Raw genomic sequence first — 20,000 nt, 5'->3', positions numbered from 1 at the left:
CTGGCAAGCAGAGTAGGTGCAGAAGTCAAATCATGTTTCCAACAAGAACCTCGCGTGTGAGGGGGGCTGATTGGTAATGCGCGTGATCAGAAGAGCAGACGTGGTAATGCGCGTGGTCAGAAGAGCAGACGTGGTAATGCGCGTGGTCAGAAGAGCAGACGTGGTAATGCGCGTGGTCAGAAGAGCAGACGTGGTAATGCGCGTGGTCAGAAGAGCAGACGTGGTAATGCACGTCTTCCCTGACTCACAAAGGTCGGTGCTCCCTGTGAATGTGCGTGCAGCCTTGTGCTGCCATCTGTTGGCGTGAACTAGTCTAGGAACTTTTTGATACCACCTGGTATAGTGACCCTGTTTCTATTTTCCTGTCTCTTAAAGGACACGCCGTCTCTGCAGCAGGTGTCAGTAGGAGGTCGGGTCGTACCCCATCACTGTTCAGTGGATTAATCTTTATAAAATACTGTTCAAGATTCAGATACATTTTAATGCTTAAATATTTAATAAGTAAACACACAAAAAAAAAAAAAATCACATTCACGGCACATTTCATGAGAAACACCAGTGGCGCCTTAATTAAACTACTGTGTATAAGTATTGGCACCCTCTTCACCCACAGTCTCACGAAACTCAATCCCCAGTGAGCAGGTTTCTGTCACTCTGCACTTTACAGGTTGTAAAAATCGATTAAAATAAAAAATAAAAATTTAATCACAAAATTATGATAACAAAAGGCGTTTATTAAAGATCTATATACAGCACATCCCACAGCGGGAACCCGGCGGCGAATTCTTCAGCGAATGTTACTCGAGTTCATTTAAAAAATAACACTGCACACGGTCGTCTTTACCGCTCGGAAAAAAAAAGACAGACAGACAGACAGACGCTGGAATTCGAGGTGTGGCACGTCACTGAAATGATCGACCCTACAGCACAGAGCTGCTGGGAACAGAGAGTGGTGTTCTCTTAAAAAAAAGAAAATTAAAACCCAAAAAAAGTTCAGTTTAAAACCCAATCTGAAAAGTGCTGCTGTTTAGAGAGAAAATCCCTGTGAGATTCCTGTTCACTGAGTTACTCAGTGTTCACACTGGAAACTCTACGTCCTCTCACCACGCTTAGATGTGAGTGTAGACGATGCTGAATGACAGTGAAGCAGATCAGGATTTAGAGGAAGAGCCAATATCCATGAGGAGGAAGTGAACTGAGATGGTCCACGTTCTTCATATTAGTGTACAAGAAGATTGGGGGAGTGGGGGAGGGGCTAGACTAAGAGTTTTAAGGCTACATTTATGGTTGGTGTATTTTCAAAATTCGAAAGTAAAATCAGACGAATGAAAAATAAAAAGCAGCTTGAACAATGGTGGAAAATTGTCCATGAAGCGTCTCGAATCTCCTCGATGACGAGGTCCACATCCAGCATTTCATCCGTTTCCTTTTCTCAAATCTTCCCTCTCCTGATTGGCTAAGCGGGACACTTATTTGCATAAAGTCCAGCGAGAACTTGCACATGGACACGAAGCTGCTTCACTCCTACGAGTTTGGACCTTGTGGAATTCCAGGAACGAGGTGAGGAACGAGGTGAGGAACAGCGTTATCAGAAATACGATCCGATCGGCCGTAACTGCGCAATCGGACCTGTGGGGGTTTAAGGATCGCTGATTAAAAACAAACTGAACGAGAATATTAAATTTCTTTTGAATGTGCTGAGATTATAAAAATAAATCTTCAAATATTTAAGAAAAATTAAAAACCCACTGCTGGCGGAAAAAAAAAGCAGAATAATTGCAAATAAAGAGCGCAAATTAAAGCCAGATGAGAGAGGGAGGGATGGAGGGAGAGAAGGAGAGGGAAAACCGAGAGAGAGAATCTTTATCTCAGGTTCACCCCATCACGCACGACTATAAGATAAACCCCCCCACCCCGCCCACAAAAAAAAAATGATCGCTAGAAGAGGCGGAGCTTCAGTCCGTGACTTTAGTGGCATCGAAGTTCACCGCCAACTTCCTGTGCTTGCGTTTGGAGGCGGAGCCTGGGGGGTGTGTCAGTTTTGGCGGTTGTTTTGGTAGGTTCTCGGATTCCTGCGTGCTGATTGGTGGAGGAGTTTTGTGAGCGGAGCAGGAGGTTTCTGGGTTTTCGGGTCGAGTGGCGTTCCCAAAGTCCGGTCTCGTTTCCTGGCTCTTCCGACCCGAAACTCTCTTCTTAGTCACCTAACATAAAAAATATGTAAAAACATCGATTTACTGAGAACACAATCTTACCGACAATTTCTTTTGTGTTTATTAAAGCACAACGTTGTACTTTTTATCCATTTATAGCTCCATTAATCAGAACCCATGGTGAAAGCTGGTGTGTTTCTGTGAGAGTTTGTCTCTTGCCTGTAGTGGGATGAATTGGTTGTGAGATCCGACGTGGGGAGGGGGCGGAGCCGCTCGAGCTCCAGGGAACGTCCCACCGAAAAACGGCTGCCCCTGAGGAGGAAACTGCACCCCCCATGGCAGAGGAGCGAAACCTTGAGGGGGCATCAAAAGACCACCTTTAGAACACAATATAAGCCAAATAGAAGTCATTAAGAGCCCCAGGATGTTGTGTTTTACAGATGTTCTTACAGATGTTCCTTATGTTACTTATTCAAAACTGAATGTACATTAAAACAGGTGTTTATTAAAGTGAAATAAATAAATAAAAAGTATTAGTTATTACATTTATTTAATAATTAGTGTAATAATCTTTATATGGTCTGAAGTGGTTTTGTGGCACGATGGTCACAGTGTGTATTCTATTGTGTATTTGTACTTTAATGAAGTTTTTCCATTACGGGAATATTTTACTGTAATTTCACTACATTCCAAACTCAAATCTCTCACTTTTTACTACATTTAGTGAAATCAGTCGTTCCTTTTTATTAACGAGGATAAAAACGTAACTGGTGAAACACGCAGCGAGTCACCAATCAGGATCGAGCGCACGCTCTGTTTTACACGTGTTCTGATCGGCGCTCGGTGCATCTACTGATCACAACATACAGTTCAGCATCAGTTCAACATCAAGCAGAACATTTAGAGAGGAATCAATGATGAAGAAACTCCAGACTCGAAATCACCACCACACACGTGACCTCATTTACACGTTTTATTAAAGAAGGTTTTGTGTTCATGATGATTATAATAGAAATCAATCAGTGTTTGAGTCTTTAATATCATTCTATTAATAGATCAGTGTGCTGAGAGTCACATTCGAGTCTTTACACAGAAACTGAGGTGATTAAGTGAAGAATCTTGTGATAAAAATGATCACAGGAACATTAGAGTTATAATAAATCACTACTTTCGATACTGAAGTTCATTTGAAGGCAAAAAACGTTTGTACTTTTACTGAAGTAACAGTTTAAAGGGAAATTTTTAGTGGAGCCACGTCTCTACTTTAACTAGTAAGGAGAGGAATGAGGAATGAGGAATGTGGTGGTAGAAGAATGTGAAACTCTGACCTGCAGGCTGCGTGAACACCTGAGGATGAGGAGCCATCGGCCGCATGGGCTGCATTCCAGGGAACAGTGGAGGAGGAGCGAGGGGGAACGAGCCCACAGAGTTCTACACCAGAGCAGGACAGAGGGACACTTTTACAACTCTATACTCTGTGTGTGTGTGTGTGTGTGTGTGTGTGTGTGTGTGTGTGTGTGTGTGTGTGTTCGCCAAACCAACAAGTCTGACTAAACAAACAAGAGGGTGTTGTTTTGTGGCAAAGACAGTAGATGAGACAGACGTCAGACTCTTTTTGAGCATTTTCACACTAATGACTAAGAAAAAACACTAAAAAAAAAAAAAAAAAGAGAGAAAAGAAAAACTGTAATCAGAATGACAGAAAAGGCATGGAAACAAGGGTAAGAGAGAAGATACAAATTTAGCAAGACAAAAATAAAAATATAGACAGACAGAGTCGGGTTTGGTGTGAGACATTACCAGGTGCCGTAGAGTGAACAAAGAGACAGACAGACAGAGAGACAGACGGACAGAGAGACAGACAGGTAAGCTGTGAGACATTACCAAACGCTGTAAAGTGAACAGAGCTGCCTTCGCTTTAGCTTCAGTTTCAGACGGACACGGAGGACCGTGAAGCAGGAGACCATTAGACAATTTCACCTGACATATAATCAGACCCTGAAACACACACAAGAAAGTTGGAGTGCAGTTCACATAGTTCTGACAGTGGAGTTCCAAACCGGAAGAGTAAATCCTGGAAGTGTGTGTGTGTGTGTGTGTGTGTGTAAAACACTAACCTGTCTGTGTAAGAAGGTGAACTCAGGTGGCCCCATGTTCAGTCCCACACACACTCTGCTCAGTTCAGCAGCCATGCAGGGCAGGAGAGGGGAAGCCGGAGGTTCACCCTGAGCAGAGTTCATCCTGGCCGCTGAGAAGATCAAATAAAATTCAGGTGAAGATAAAATTCCTGTGAGAACTATGAAGTGGAAATTGGCCTCCAATAAGATAAACAAACGTTTATTTACCCAGTTTCTTAGAACTGCGTCTCCTGTTCTGCTGCTGAGCTCCGGGATTGGAGGATGCATTCATGGGGGCGGAGTCAGGGGTGGAGCACGTGGTTGCCGAACTGTCGATCTTCAACATCTCCTTCAGCATCATGGTTCCCATCTTATAGAGAAGTGTGTGAAAAAAGACACACAGATTTAAATGCATCAATTACATCATGTTTATTTACATTAACACGGTGCTGCAGTGAACTCACCATGGCGAAGGACTGAGGAGACAGCGGCTTCTCCTCCTCATCAGCAGGTCTCCTCACCGGAGAGGATTGAACCGGAGCTTCAGCTCCCTTTGAGACCTTCAGATTGGCTATGAGCTCCTGAAACTCTGGGGTGACCTGCAAACGTTCAGCAAGCGTTCAAAGCAAGTAAAAAAAGAACGTGTGTAAGATCCACGTTTAACACGTCCCATCATCTCACCCCGGCGTGGAGATCAGTAGATACCTTGTTGGAAGGCTTCTGAGGAGAAATGGAATTTAAATCTTCATTCCTCTTCAGTAGTCTGATGTTGGCTGGCTGCCCCTGGGGGAGAAATAAACCGGGATTCATTATTCTGTAGTGTTAAAAATGTAACGGACTATAAAGAGAACGGAGATGAATATGAAGCGGGACGTGTCGGCTCTGAGTCACGGGAAAAACATGGTACACAAAGAAAAAGTTTTAACAGAAACAAAAGACAAATCGATGTTAAAAAAATCTTCTACATTGCTCAGAAGGATCACTGGTGTCTATGGCAACCAAGTACCCACTACATACGAGGTGGAACCGAGAAGTTTGGAGACTCGCCCTGGTTCCAGAAAAGAACTTTATCTACATTTCCACACAAACACCTTCTAAATAGTTCCCCTGCACAGCAATACAGCCGACACTGACTTATGAAGGTCGGTGCTCCCTTTGAATGTGCGTGCAGCCTCGTGCTGCCATCTGCTGACGTGTTACAAAACTACTTTCGAAACCTTTTGATACCACCTCGTATTCACACTAAAATAATTACATCTTACATTTATTACTCTGAAAGCTGTTATGTACAGATTTGGCAATCCTGCTCTCACACACACACACACACACGCACGCACGCGCACACACACACACACACACACACACACACACACTTACATGGTTCTGCCAGTGGGCTGGTGGTTTTTGAGGCAGTCCTAAAGATTGAGAGACTGCCACACGTTGTTAAACTCTTCCTCCTTATTCCCAGAGCCCTAAAACACACACACACACACACACACACACACACACACACACACACACACACACACACACACACACACACACACACACACACACACACACACACACACACACATTTATAAACCTTTCATAAACACACACATTACAGAAATATAGCAGGTCGTTCAGGTTGCTACCTTCTGTTGTGTTTTTTGGTTCAGGCCTTTTTGAGGAGAGTTTCTGTTTCCCTGAGTGTCAGTTCTGTGAGCCTGCCTGCTGTTCTGCTGCACACACACACACACACACACACACACACACACACACACACTGCAAGATTAGGTGTTTTAATTAAACTTTACTGTATCACAGAGCACATGGTCATGCTACCTGAACTGTGTGCGCGCGCGTGTGCGTGTGTGTGTGTTACCTGTGTGGGTTTAAATGGTGATCGTGGTGAGTGGTTCAGGCCGTCCAGCTGATGTTTGTGTGTGTGTGATGAGGAAGAGGAAGAAGGCTGTGGTTTGACGACGGCAGTGAGTTTGTGAGGGTTCTGCTCCTGACGGGTTCCGTGGCTCAGATTGATTAAGGCACATGGAGGAACCCTGTAACCCCGACCTGGAGAGCATCTACACACACACACACACACACACACACACACACACACACACACACACACACACACACACACACACACACACACACACACACAGCGTACAATAATGCCTCTTATAATCAAGGCCAAATGAATTGAACAATGGACGTGCGTGTGTGCGTGTGTGTGTGTGTGTGCGCCTGTCTGTACCTGATAGTGAGTCCTCCTGCAAACTCCTCATCAAACAGAACCTCATACAGAACTTCAGCCTCTCGTTCAGCTGATAAACAAAAAATACAACACAACACAACACACACACAATTTAATTATAATAATAAACTACAAAAAAATAAAAACAATCAGCATTAAAATCCTGTAGCTTGATAACATTATTTACAGTACACAAAAATGAACAACAATCTTTATAACTGATCACCATCACGGTATCAGGATGACATCATCGTCTCAGCCAGGCCTGAACATCACCTTTACGACCCTGTAAGACTGTTGGGTTACAGCGGGAGAACGTTTGTGTCGTACCTCCTTTGATGCCGATGATGGTTCCTCTGAGGCCGAGAGGAACCGAGAAGTTCTCCCTGACGTTAACGATGCGGTCGAACAGGTGATACTCAGCATCAGGGTCAGGAACTACACCGTGATGCTGCTCCAGGGGCTGAGATACAAACCAAAATACATCTGAGTGTAGAAGAGGTTTGGAGGTGTGCGATGTGCTGAACATTCAGGACGTGTGCACTCACCCTGAACACCAGGTGAGGTTTCACTGTGACTCGCACTTTTTTGTTGCTCTTCTTCAGCTGGAAAATAAATACATTTTATTAACCAAATTAATGAAATAAATTTCAGTGTGTGTGTGTGTGTGTGTGTGTGTGTGTGTGTGTGTGTGTGAGCGAGTGAGAGAGAGAGAGAGAGAAACACCTTTGCTTTCTCCAGCTCTTCCTCAATCTTCCCCACGATGCCTACGTCCAGAATCTGTAAGTCACATGATGCTCTGGAGGAGGAGCTAACAGGATGTGTCTTCAGCCAGGTGGTGATTTCCTGAACCCTCTCAGCACTGAGAGAGAGAGAGAGAGAGAGAGAGAGAGAAAGACAATAATGCTGATCTTCCCCTTGTACCCATGTTTATGCGTCCTGAACTGATAGAAGATAGATGAGGACTACAGCTTGGTGTTTATGGTGTAAGGTGTGTGTACGAGAGCCGTACCCATTCTCATCTTCTCCTGGCCAGATATCATCCTCATAAAACAAATCGTCGTAGCTGTTCCTGGACACGTAGTCGAACACCTCGGAGAAGCGCTCCAGATACTCAGCTAACAGCTCCTCTACAGCAGCGGAGTACAACCACTCCTTCTCCGTTCTCTTAGTGTAGCCTGGAACCTCCTCGTTTTTCTTGTTGAACTTTAGATTCAGACCCACGTTGGCTTTTTGCTCACCGTGTGGACTGAGAGAGAGAAAGAGAGCGAGAGAGAGAATAACCAGGAAGTAGAGTCTTTAGCATTTTATGTCCAGCTTCAAGAATTTCTCACACACACACACACACACACACACACACACACACTTATCAACACATCTGCATTACCCAAATGGGGTCAATTCAGTCAATTTAATTAATATAATAAAAAGTGTATTCCATTATTTAGATTTAATCCAATATTTATTTTTTATCTAAAAGTTTTTTATTTTATATATTTATTTAACCAAGCAGCCATTTTATTAAAAACTGTTTAAAAAAAAAGTAAACTGTTAAAATGTTGATCACAAATGCTAATAATAATAATAATAATAATAATAATAATAAACTGCGTTAAAAACAAGCAATTTAATGTTTTGCTTATAAATCGAGTTACGTATCGTAACATGGATTTTGTGTGCCGTTACACCCCTGATATATTATAGCATTTAATTAACTATTTTAACGAATAACATAAAATGTATGTATAATAAAACAAACGCTATATAAACGTTAATTACATCACCAACACACTTGGCCAATAAACCTGCTTCTAACCAGGACGTTATGGACTGTAAACTGTGTAAATGTAAGACGAGAGAGTATGAGCTGCACTGACTTCTTCTTGGATCCTCTCCCGATGAAGATGCTCCCGGAGAACCTGGAGACGAGGTAGCTGGTGATGCCGAGGCGGGAGGCCAGGACGTACCCAGGACTGTACTTTATGGAGTATTTCTGAGTAAAAGAAGTGCAAATCTTTTAGTATTTCTAACCATCATTATATACTAAACACACGTAAACTTAAATACATGAAACTGCCTGAACAGATTGGTGTTATTAAATTATTTTATAATAATAATAATAATATTATAATGAAAGTCTGACTGACATGCTGGTTCTGAATTAAGGCATCGAGGTGCGGTTCACACGGCACAGTGAAGACCACGCGTATACGTCCCTCGCTGATGACATCACTCGAATCTTGCACCTGAGTGAAATGATGTAAAAAGGTCTGTAAACACTGATGATCTGTACGAGTGTATTTTTGTAGGTAACCTGAGGAACGCTCACCTCTCCCATCGCTCCGTAATACGGGTTTCCCACCATGAAGACGGTGGTGGAGACGGGGAAAAGCTCCTCCAGCGTTTTAAACCGAGACAAGGACGAGTCGAAGGCTTTGATGTCCTAAAAAGAGCGAACACAACCCCGTTAGTGAGACGTCAATGAGCAGCGTGAAGACAGAATCATATTCAGAACTGCAGTACTTGTACCTTAACGATGGTTTGGTAAGCGAAGGGCAGGATCTGTTTGGCCCACTGTTTCTCCAGGTGGACCTGACCGCTCGGGGAGATGATGTACTTCCTGCCTGTGAGGAGCTGAGCATAGAGGAGCACCGACGTTACGTTTATCACCACGCCTTTACGCTTAGAGTGGCTGTGAAACACAGGCACAGAGACGGAGTCAGAACACATGACTGACAAAACAACCACTTACAGCACACATCAAAAAGTCTACACACCCCTGGGTTATGTGATGTAAAAATAATATGAGCAGGATAAATAATTCCAGAACTTTTTCCACCTTTACTGTGGCCTATAACCTGCACAACACAACCGGTAAAAAAGCTGAAATCTTTCTAGCAGCTTTCTAAAGAACATAAGCTGGCATTTGGAACTGTTCATGACTACCTCCACCTCCCCTGTTTCAGATGAAGAAAAACGGCCCCAAAGCATGATGATGCCTCCACCATGCTTCACCTTGGGTATGGTGTTCTTATGGAATTATGGCCAAAAAACAGACCATATGACATTTTCCCCACATGCTTTTGGGAGACTTCAAATGTGTTTTTGTCAAATTTAGGCTGGGTGCTGTTTTTTCTTCGTAAGAAAAGGCTTGCTCCCTTAGAGCAGACACATGATGAATTGTTGTCACATGTACCACACATCCAGTACTTTCCAGAGACTCCTTCAGCTCCTGTAATGTTGCTGTCAGCCTCCATAACCAGTTTTCTGCTCATCTTTGGATAGATTTTGGAGGAACAGCCGGTTCTTGGTAATGTCAGTGTTGCACCATATTTTCTCTACTTGATTAGAAGTGTTTTGACTGTGTTTCATGGTAAAAAGTGAACAGTTTTACACAGTCTGCTCATGTAAAGGGCCTGCTGAAGATCCTGTGCTAATATAAACCTGCACTACCGTCAGATCTGCTGTTATAGAGAATGAATCAACACCTTCTCTTCTGACCAAGAACTCAGCAGAACTCACACTAGGTGAGGAGGTTCTTACTGTTCAGTGATGCCCTGCAACTCTTTAATCCAGTCCTTGTGCTCTTTATCGCTCAGATACACCACTTTAACAGGAGGGGGCGTGTCCTCGTACAGCTTCTGCACTCCTGGTGCCTCCTCCAGGTAAAACCTGAAACACAAAGATTATTAGTAAATGCATGTATGTTAATCAGAATATTTGTTACAAACAGACACTGTGTAAATCTGCCTGATTAGCATAACCCTGCCCACTTTTCCATGTAAAAGTCTTACTTTGCCTCTCCGTCTGACACGGCGACCACACGCGCCTCCTCCAGGTGAGGCCAGTTCACGAACACGCTCTTCCCCAACACGAGCGACGCGACGTCCTCCAAAACCTAAAACGCACAAACGAAGTAAAATCAAACACACTTTACCATTAACTAGTATGTGTTTGCATTTAAATACAGACAGCATGCTCACCAGCTCCTCCTGCTGGCTGGGTAGAATCTCCAGCATCATGTTTTCTCCTCGGCTGCTCTGCTGGAACACGACCACGCCGCTCTTCTTCTTATAAAACTAAAACAACGAATAAATAAACAGATTTAAATGCTTTGAGTGTTAATAATGCGTGTTTATGATAACTATATAGTAATTATGTAATTATATGGTAATATAGTAATTATGTTTTTATTGAAAGTCGTATAAGAATAAAATAATAATCGCAAAATTTACTTTATGTTGGATGTGCTGTAAAGTGGGAAAGCCGCAGAAATACAGGCTGCTCCGATCAATTCTGCGTCTGACGACGTCCAGAGACACTCGCCAGGCGTCCATGGGCACAGCCATTGACCTAAACACACACACACACACACACACAAAACCCAATCAGATTCTTTCCCCTTCTGTCTGTGATTAATAGATTGTGTGTGTGTGTGTGTGTGTGTGTGTGTGTGTGTACCTGGCATGACAGTGTGTAACATCAGGGAAAACCTCAGGCAGTGGTGATACGAGGTGGAAGTCGAGCTCTTTGTCGTAGCAGTACACTGCACACTCGCTGTGTGTGTTTCTCGCTCGCTCTGATTTACTCAGACTGCAGGGGGCCATGGCTGCCAGCAACCGGTTCTAAAACACACACACACACACACACACACACACACACACACACACACACACACACACACACACACACACACACACACACACACACACCATGAAGCAGCACTTGGTGAAGGTGTGTGTATATTAGATGAACAGATGTGTGAAGGTGTAAAACCTCATCGATGAAGGGGATTAGGACCACGGCCTCCCACTCCTGCTGCTTCCCGTTCAGGTCCGTCTTAAAGTCCACAGGGTAATACTCAATAATTGGAGAGTCTGGAGACGTCATCAGGTGCTGACACACACACACACACACACACACAGAGATTACAGGAGTGAGGACAAATCTCAATCTTTTATACTGTTTATTTCTCTTATGCCCCCCCCATCTATTTATTTCCATCTATCTATCGTCTGCCTTTCTGTCCACTCCTCCGTCCCCCTGTCTGTCTACTCCTCCGTCCCCCTGTCTGTCTACTCCTCCAACCCCCTGTCTGTCTACTCCTCCAACCCCCTGTCTTTCCACTACTTTGTCCCCCCATCTGTATATTCCTTAATCTTTCTGTCTGCCTATTCTTTTCGTCTGTCTATTCCTCCATCTCCCTGTCTGTCTATTCCTCCATCTCCCTGTCTGTCTATTCCTCCACATGTCTGTCTGTCTATTCCTCCACATGTCTGTCTGTCTATTCCTCCACATGTCTGTCTGTCTATTCCTCCACATGTCTGTCTGTCTGTTCCTCCACATGTCTGTCTGTCTGTTCCTCCACATGTCTCTGTCTATTCCTCCACATGTCTGTCTGTCTATTCCTCCACATGTCTGTCTGTCTATTCCTCCACATGTCTGTCTGTCTATTCCTCCACATGTCTGTCTGTCTATTCCTCCACATGTCTGTCTGTCTATTCCTCCACATGTCTGTCTGTCTATTCCTCCACATGTCTGTCTGTTCATCTATTCGCCTTTTTGTTTTGTTCTTGTTTATGCATTAAAAGCCCTACAAAAATAAAATGTATTATAGTTTTTGGGATCTTCTTTGTGTGTGTGTGTGTGTGTGTGTGTGTGTGTGTGTGTGTGTGTGTGTGTGTGTATTACCTGGTAGCATATAGGCAGCAGGTCTTTACTTGCCGAAGGTAAAACCCCCAGCAGCTGTTCAAAGGGCATGAAGGGTTTTCCCAGATCAAAGGTCAGCTTGAGGTCAGCGATGTTCCTCACATCAGAGAGGAAAGGTGCGTAGTGATAAGGGTAATACCTGTACACACAGAGTCACATCTTATATATCCATCAGTATTACACACACACACACACACTCAGAGGTATACAGTCACTCCTGAACAGTTTCCTCACCAGCTCCAGGACTGAACTCCGTGATAGTAATAATGTAAGATCCACTGGATTCCCTCCACGTAGCAGCGAGCCTGACCGGCCAAAAACTCACTGCAAACCAGACAGGAACAAAACACAAACCAGGTCTCAGCCCATAACCCTGTTTATCTCTTTATTATAGTGATCAATATCAAGGTGAAAGGGCTGACAGATTAGTGACTGATCTCAAAACTCACTCAGAGACCACCTCTACGTCCATCTTGGTCATGTAGTACGTTCTCTTATACTGCCGGAACTCCGTTTCAAACATGTCCTCGTCGTCTTCCTCACCACCTTCTGGTGCATCTTTGCAAAAATTAAGAATGTGCCAAGTGAAAGAACCAAAATAATTAGCAGAATCCAAATCAGAAGAAATCAAGTGTGTGTCAGTAATGTAGGTACACCGAGTGTGTTATATATTTATCTAAAACATGAAGCTGGTATCTAGCCATGTTCTTGTCAATAATGTGGACGTCTCCTTTTCAAAGCGTGTTGAACATCATCTTTTCACGGGTGGATCTCCACAACGGTGTAAAAAATTGTGACCTGGATCTTCATCTTCAGGACGAGTCTGGTGAGTAGGGTGGGTGCCGACGTGAGAATGTGTTGTTTCCAGTGAGAAACTCACGTGTGAGGAGGAGCTCGTGACAGGGTGCTCTAACTTCCTGTTCGTGAGGCAATAGCAGACGTGGTAGCGGCCGTGTTCAGAATAGCACTAGCCGCACATCTCCCCATGTACACAGGAGATGTCTTAATACACTGACTTATGAAGGTCGGTGCTCCCTGTGACTGTGCGTGCAGCCTCGTGCTGCCATCTGTTGGCGTGGTACAAAACTAGTCTCGAACCTTTTTGAAACCTTGTAGGTAGCAGGACATAGGACATGGCGTGTGTGTGTGTGTGTGTGTGTGTGTGTGTGTGTACCTCTTCCTGTAGAACAGGGCAAGTCTTTGTCTCCATCCAGAGCTGCCAGACTAAGAGTGTCTTTAAACATCTAAAAACAAAGTATAACATTATTTTCCATGAAAATAAAATTTTTCCCAAACTATGAAGATCAGTGCTCTGCCCCTCACCTTGTTCCCCCTGCCTTGTTTGCTCAGCTCCTCCTCTGCTGCCAGACCCGCCGCTTCATTCACGTATTTGTTCCCCACTTTGCTCTCGAACCACTTGAGGTCCACAAATACCTCATTGAAATGCTCGCGGTCAAACTGGAGATCAGTTCAAAGATGATATTAAGATCTGGACAGGTCACATTATACAGCATACACACACACACACACACACACACTGACCTCTGCCAGTTTCTCGAGATACTTCTCAAAGTGAGCCAGATTTAGATAACCGTTCTCATTCAGGTATCCTGATAAAAACAGAGAGAGAAATCAAACACACAGATTTACACACACACACACACACACACACACACACACACACACACACACACACGTGTCTATAAAGACGTCTGACCCTCGAGTGTGGGCAGGACGGTGATGTATGTTCTGTACAGCAGGGGCAGAGCGTCCTGGTTAATGTGCAGGTGAGGCAGGTGAGGGATGAAGTCGTTCCCCACCAGGAAGCCCATCAGGATCCAGTCGTCTATAATCCGCTCCAGATCATATTCAAAAGAGATTCTCTCCTGAGAACCACACAAACACACCTCCACTCAGAACACACACACACACACTTACACTCTAGTGTGTGTAAAAAAGAACATCTCTGTGGAGTTGTAAAGTACTACAGTGTGTGTGTGTGTGTGTGTACAGACCCTCAGAGGAGAAAACTCATAGTCGATGTACTCCCTCATGAGGGATAGATGGAGAAGGTGGAACGTCGTCTCTTCTGGAGCCGTTATTCTGCAGGAACAAATCGCTTGGACCAGTTAAGACACACACACACACACACACACACACACACACACACATTATCTCTCTCTCACACACACACACACACACACACACACACACACACACACACACACACACACACACACACACACACACGGTCTCTCCTTCCCCAGAACAAAACAAACCTCTTCTGATTCTTTTTCCCCCCGAAGCGTACCTCCTCCCTGAGCAGAGAGAAGTGAGGCTCGTGACTCGTCAGACCCAGCATTATCTATACACACACACACACACACACACACACACATTAGATTACGCAGACTGTATATGCATATACCCTCACACACACACACACACACACACACACACACACACACACACACACACACACACACACACACACACACACACACTACACACCAGATCAGCATCCAGGCCGTACAGACAGTGTCGTGTGTTAGAATCGTGGCCCGGTCTGGCGATTTCGGACCGGATAAACTCCATGATCTTGTGCTCTCCTTCTCCTGGGGTCTGTTCACAACCACACACACACACACACACACGTTTCATACACAAAAGAAACTTTACACAGTAACTTTTCATTTTTATTTAACACGTCTCTAAAACTCATATCGTGATATTTTCCAATATTATGTTGTGATATGAGAGAAAACGAAGATTGGAATCAGTGGAACATATTGAAATAACAGGTTAAATGCATATTTTAAACTTCAATAACTCAGAGAATGTTTGGGAGTTCGTTGTAAACTCCTTCCTGACAGTCAGTGTAATGCTGTAGCAGGCATGTCTGGCTAAAATATTACAGATGGAGATCCACATCCTCCTATCTTGGATTCACAGAATCTCTGACATCGACCTATTAAACAAGACTGTGTAATTTGTGTAATTAAACAAAACGATATAAATGCAACATTTTAATTCACAAAGCTGCAACAGCATCCGGGGTACAGAGAGATCCATTTCATAGCACAGCATAATACCGTAGTCACATCATTCATAACTTCTGTACTCAGAAGGGTCAGAGTGATTTAGGACACAGCCCATGTCCACTATTCTGCATGTGTGATTCAGAAGGATTGGACTTCTAAAGAAATCTGTCTCACAAACGTATTAGACTGTGTGTGTGTGTATTTAGCATTACAATAGAATAGTTTTAGGATAGAAGCCTAGACCAGAGCTGGTTGTCATGGTAACCTGGAAAGGTGGGTTGTTTCTCCCTCATACATCACTAGTGAAACATCCCTGATGTGATGGTGCACTAAATTACACAGAATAATAAGTAGGGATGCACAGGGATTTGGGTGTGGCCTGTGACTGTGTGTGTGTGTGTGTGTGTGTGTGTGTGTGTGTGTGTGTTCACCTCGTGACCTGACAGATACACTCTCACTCCCTGCCACATTCGGTCTGTGGATATCTTTTTCTGCACAAAGTATTTCAGCTGCTCCTGAAGCCGGACCATGAACTCAGTACCTGCACGAAAGATTATTATAATAAATACATATTTTAATAATAAATTATATATATATATTTAATAGTACATAAAAATATGTATGTTATGTAGAAAAATATATAAATATTTGATTGTGTAATAAAGTATACAATGAGTGAACGCTAATTAATAGTAAAATAATAAATAAATAAACAATCGTAATTAAAAAGACGATAAGTGACTGAGGACCCATGTTTTTACATGAATAAATGAGATCAGGGCATTAATTGGTTGTATTGGGGTGAAAGGTGTGAGACTGTGAGACAGACCAGGTGTGATGCAGTTGGAGTCGAATCGAGCCTCTGTGGGTAAAACCTCGCCCTTCTCCAGAGCCTTCTTTATCTTTTCCTCTGCTTCCTTCGCCGATCTGAAAGAAAGGGAGCGGCACGTGACCCACTGTGACCTTAAAAGACGTGCGGTAGTGCGTTTCTGCACCATCCTGAACAGCTCTTCATACATGAACATTACTTCTGAGCCTGATCATGAAGCTGTCTCAGCTCCCAAGCTCCGTGCGATTTCTTCTCCTTCCTGATGAGCTCGTTAACGTGGAACACCAAACGCCTTCCTGTTAGACGTGTGATTAACTAACAAGAAAGAAGGAGCCGTCAGTTCGAGTTCGTACCTGAATCTCCTGCCGCGCTGCTGGTTCATTTTGGCTCTCGGAGCGACTCCGTCCACAGCCATGAAGAACACCTTCCTGGGCTTGATGATACGAAAGAGCACTTCGAGGTAGTGGAAGATGTCAGCGAAGATCTTCTCCTCGGTGATGCGGAAGTGCACATCCTCGTCGTTGGGGTGCGAGCACTGGTGGATGATCCCGTTCATGTCCAGGTACAGATTATCAAACTCCGGGATCTGGGAATAAAATTCATTCGATTTGAATGAAATAAAACCAACGTAGCTGGAGCGTAGCTGGATCTCCACAGTGGACAGCGTTAAAACCACACATACAGACTACATTAAAGATTGTATTAAACAATGATTATCACGTGACTGAGGGGTTGTTGTTGTTTTTTTTTATCTTTTACCGTGACTGAAACACCAAAACACTCAAAATACCTGTGAATGAGCGAGCAGGTTTATCGGGGGTGCCAACATTTCTGCACACCCATCTGAATGATAAACACTTTCAATTATTGTACATGATGTGACTGTTTATTTTGTAATTTTTTACCAGACTGTAAATAACAACATACACCGATAAAATTATTCTAATATTTTATTATTTTGTAAATGTAAAAGTTTTTTTCTTTATGGTGATTATTTCTATCAGTGTACATTAATAACGAAGAACTCTGAAAGAACCTCGCACACCCGGGGCGGTCCCTCGCACACCCGGGGCGGTCCCTCGCACACCCGGGGCGGTCCCTCGCACACATGAGGTCATCACTTCAAATAGGTTTCCAACAATCTTGAAGGAAAGGGTGTTGGATGCTTGTTGGCTGATTTTCCTTCACTCTCTGGTCCAATTCATCATATACCATCTCAACACTCACCTTCTAGAACATCATAACCTTGTGCTCCAGAACATCTGATCACATCACATCATAACCTTGTGCTCCAGAACATCTGATCACTTAACATTATCATCTTGTGCTGTTAATATCATGAACAGCAGCTACGCTAATTCCTCTCCACTGCTTCTCTTTCTCTCCCCATCGCGAGGAATCCTGAGGTTGCTCCAGCTCCAGTCACATCCCACCTCATGAAGATTGTGGACCATTGAAGAAGTAGATGTCCTCAAACATCCCAAACCATTCAGAGACGTACCAGCACCATTTGGATCCCACTTCATGTGGAGTTTGGACACTGGACCTCTCTGAGTGTTAAAGTTCTCTGGCATGGAGAAGCTGATGTTCCTTGTGTTTCTTGGCCCAAACAAGTCTCTTCTGCTTGTTGTTCTTCTGAAGTAATGGGTTCTTTACTGCGGTTTGACCATGAAGGCCTGACTCACAGTCTCCTCTGTTTTAAGAGTGGATGTTGAAATATTATCTGCCTCTTGGATTCTGAGAAGTAAATTCTGTAAATGAACCCCATGTAGTGCACTTTAACAGACCCGGAGATCACTTCTGAGACGGAACCAGAATTCCTGAGAAGCGCTAAAAACCACAACATCGTGACTGTGACCCCACATAGAATTCAGACTGTTTTACCACAGAATTATATTTATAACTGAAATTAATCAATAATAAAAGATGTTGAGTTGAAATAAATCTCTCCTGAGTGAGGGGGGGGGGGTGTTAGCCGGGTGCTAGTCTTAAAGCTAACTAGCATTTATTAAGACAAACCTGGTGCTCCTTCACAACTTCACTCAGACACGGATATCGCTCTGAGATCCATCTGTAGAACTTCGGAACCCCCATCGCGCCGAGGAGAAAACCACAATGACACTAATCAGTAAATAAATCTCTGAGACGGAAGCGAAGAGCTGCATAAACTTTGATAGCTAGCTTGGTATTGCTGTGTTGGTGTTGCTAGCGGTTCACGCTTCCGTTTCTTTTCCCACCAGGGTTCAGACACGCCACGCCTTCCTGATCTCGGATTGGGTAACACGGTTAAGCTGCCGCACAATGATTGGCTTGTCGTTAATAATATCCAATCACTACACAGAAGGCGGGGCTTTACTAAAACGGGTAGTACAAGAGGCAATTTGGTTATTGTCCGACTACTAATAATGTCCGAGCGGAAGCTCTGCTCTTATGACCGACGATGAGGTTAAAATATTACAACTTAAATTATTTTATGGAAATAAAACACAAACCTAATATTTTGTAATATAAACAGATTCGGGGGAAAATTACACATAAATGAGCAGATTACATCATTTATTTTAATATTGTGCAACCGATAATTCTTCCGGATTAAAGAGTTCCTTGTTGTAAACACATTTCTATTTCAGGTCATTTTTGTTTTCCAGGTGCCGTAAAAATACTAACACAATCAAATATTTATGAAAAAACCGCCAAATAAACGACAAAAAAACATCCAAAATGCTTTATTTAAAATGCAGTGCAGATTTGTTTTTAAGGAATAACAGTAGATTCAATTTATTGCACAATCTAACACACACTGTATTCATTTATTTAATAACAGTGAATAAGTTGATTAGCATAATTTCAAGTACACTGCATTTATTCATATTTCCAATATCAGAATTCATTGTGCTTTAATGACATATAGTGTTGTTAATATATATATATATATATATATATATATATATATATATATATATATATATATATATATATATATATATATATATTAATATTTGTGTCATTTTTTTTGTTTGCAGTGTCCCAGAGTCTTTTAATTAATATGTTCCACACAATATACCTCTTGGGTGTTGTTTTCACATATAAATATTAATCTTGTCTATAATTAAAAGATCTTTAGAGCAGAGTGTGTGAAACGTTGTGGTAAAGAAGAGAATGAAGTTTATCTTGAAGGAGCAGTGAAGCATCTGATGATAGTTCGGGACAAAGCCTTGAGTTAGTATTTCTGCTGTTTTCAGTCCTGTAGTAATTTTGGTGCACTGAGAAAATGTTACACACGGTAACACGGTGATCCACCTGGAACAAATCCATGATCCTATATCTTCAGTGTGAGCCTTCATCTGGACCTGTGGTACATACTGTACATAGTGTAGGGAGAGAGAGACAGAACGATTGTAACTTGTACTGTATTCATAGATAGATAGATAGATAGATAGATAGATAGATAGATAGATAGATAGATAGATAGATAGCATCAGTTTTAAACATGACACACCCTTTATGGTGTCAGTGAGGAAGTTTAGTCTCTGGAGGTAGTTCCCTTCTTCATCGTATTTTCCAGAGAGTGAGCAGGGTAATGAATGAGAGAACCTAAAACGCCTGTAAGAAAATAATTAAAGTATTTTATATTGTATATTACAGTGTTTTATACAATTATTCACACAAAACTATGAGACTGAGGTGTAATTCTCTGTTATGGCCACAGGAGGCGATGTTTTACACAGAATGTATCTCTATGACTCAAATCTCAGAGAATGTAAAATTGTATTTATTTATTTTTTTTATATTAAATGATAAATGTTCATAATTTAATAAAAATTTAACACCAAGTTTTTCTAGAGTGGATGAATCTAATGTAAATTTATTAGCAGCAAATGTACATGTAGGAATTTGACATGTAGCCTATAA

At 42.7% G+C, this 20,000-nt stretch overlaps 2 protein-coding genes across 2 annotated transcripts in view; both read right to left on the bottom strand.

Moving 5' to 3' along the window:
* Nucleotides 1–713: 713 nt before the first annotated feature.
* xrn1 (5'-3' exoribonuclease 1) lies at nucleotides 714–18,310 on the bottom strand. The gene is given in 41 exon segments (XM_046876303.1): nucleotides 714–2,201; nucleotides 2,370–2,527; nucleotides 3,479–3,581; nucleotides 4,035–4,148; nucleotides 4,268–4,398; nucleotides 4,496–4,637; nucleotides 4,732–4,866; nucleotides 4,949–5,050; nucleotides 5,645–5,694; nucleotides 5,697–5,739; nucleotides 5,905–5,991; nucleotides 6,135–6,333; nucleotides 6,510–6,579; nucleotides 6,840–6,972; nucleotides 7,058–7,114; nucleotides 7,236–7,371; nucleotides 7,522–7,758; nucleotides 8,387–8,502; nucleotides 8,657–8,755; nucleotides 8,839–8,952; nucleotides 9,039–9,201; nucleotides 10,053–10,181; nucleotides 10,304–10,407; nucleotides 10,493–10,588; nucleotides 10,745–10,862; nucleotides 10,971–11,134; nucleotides 11,286–11,405; nucleotides 12,201–12,357; nucleotides 12,453–12,542; nucleotides 12,668–12,776; nucleotides 13,393–13,462; nucleotides 13,542–13,676; nucleotides 13,761–13,828; nucleotides 13,936–14,104; nucleotides 14,234–14,321; nucleotides 14,498–14,583; nucleotides 14,730–14,840; nucleotides 15,691–15,800; nucleotides 16,089–16,186; nucleotides 16,442–16,674; nucleotides 18,108–18,310. Coding segments are annotated over 41 exon segments (4,965 nt in total). The 5' UTR covers nucleotides 18,183–18,310; the 3' UTR covers nucleotides 714–1,955.
* grk7a (G protein-coupled receptor kinase 7a) overlaps nucleotides 14,696–20,000 on the bottom strand; it is a 23,319-nt gene continuing 18,014 nt past the window's right edge. The window contains exon 5 of the transcript XR_006928807.1: nucleotides 14,696–14,721. The gene's annotated coding sequence lies outside the window, so the exon portion shown is untranslated. The remainder of the gene's footprint in view (nucleotides 14,722–20,000) is intronic.

Source organism: Silurus meridionalis, chromosome 20 (assembly GCF_014805685.1).
Source record: "Silurus meridionalis isolate SWU-2019-XX chromosome 20, ASM1480568v1, whole genome shotgun sequence".
Classification (NCBI taxonomy): Eukaryota; Metazoa; Chordata; class Actinopteri; order Siluriformes; family Siluridae; genus Silurus; species Silurus meridionalis.
This window is presented reverse-complemented; position numbering and strand designations above follow the sequence as displayed.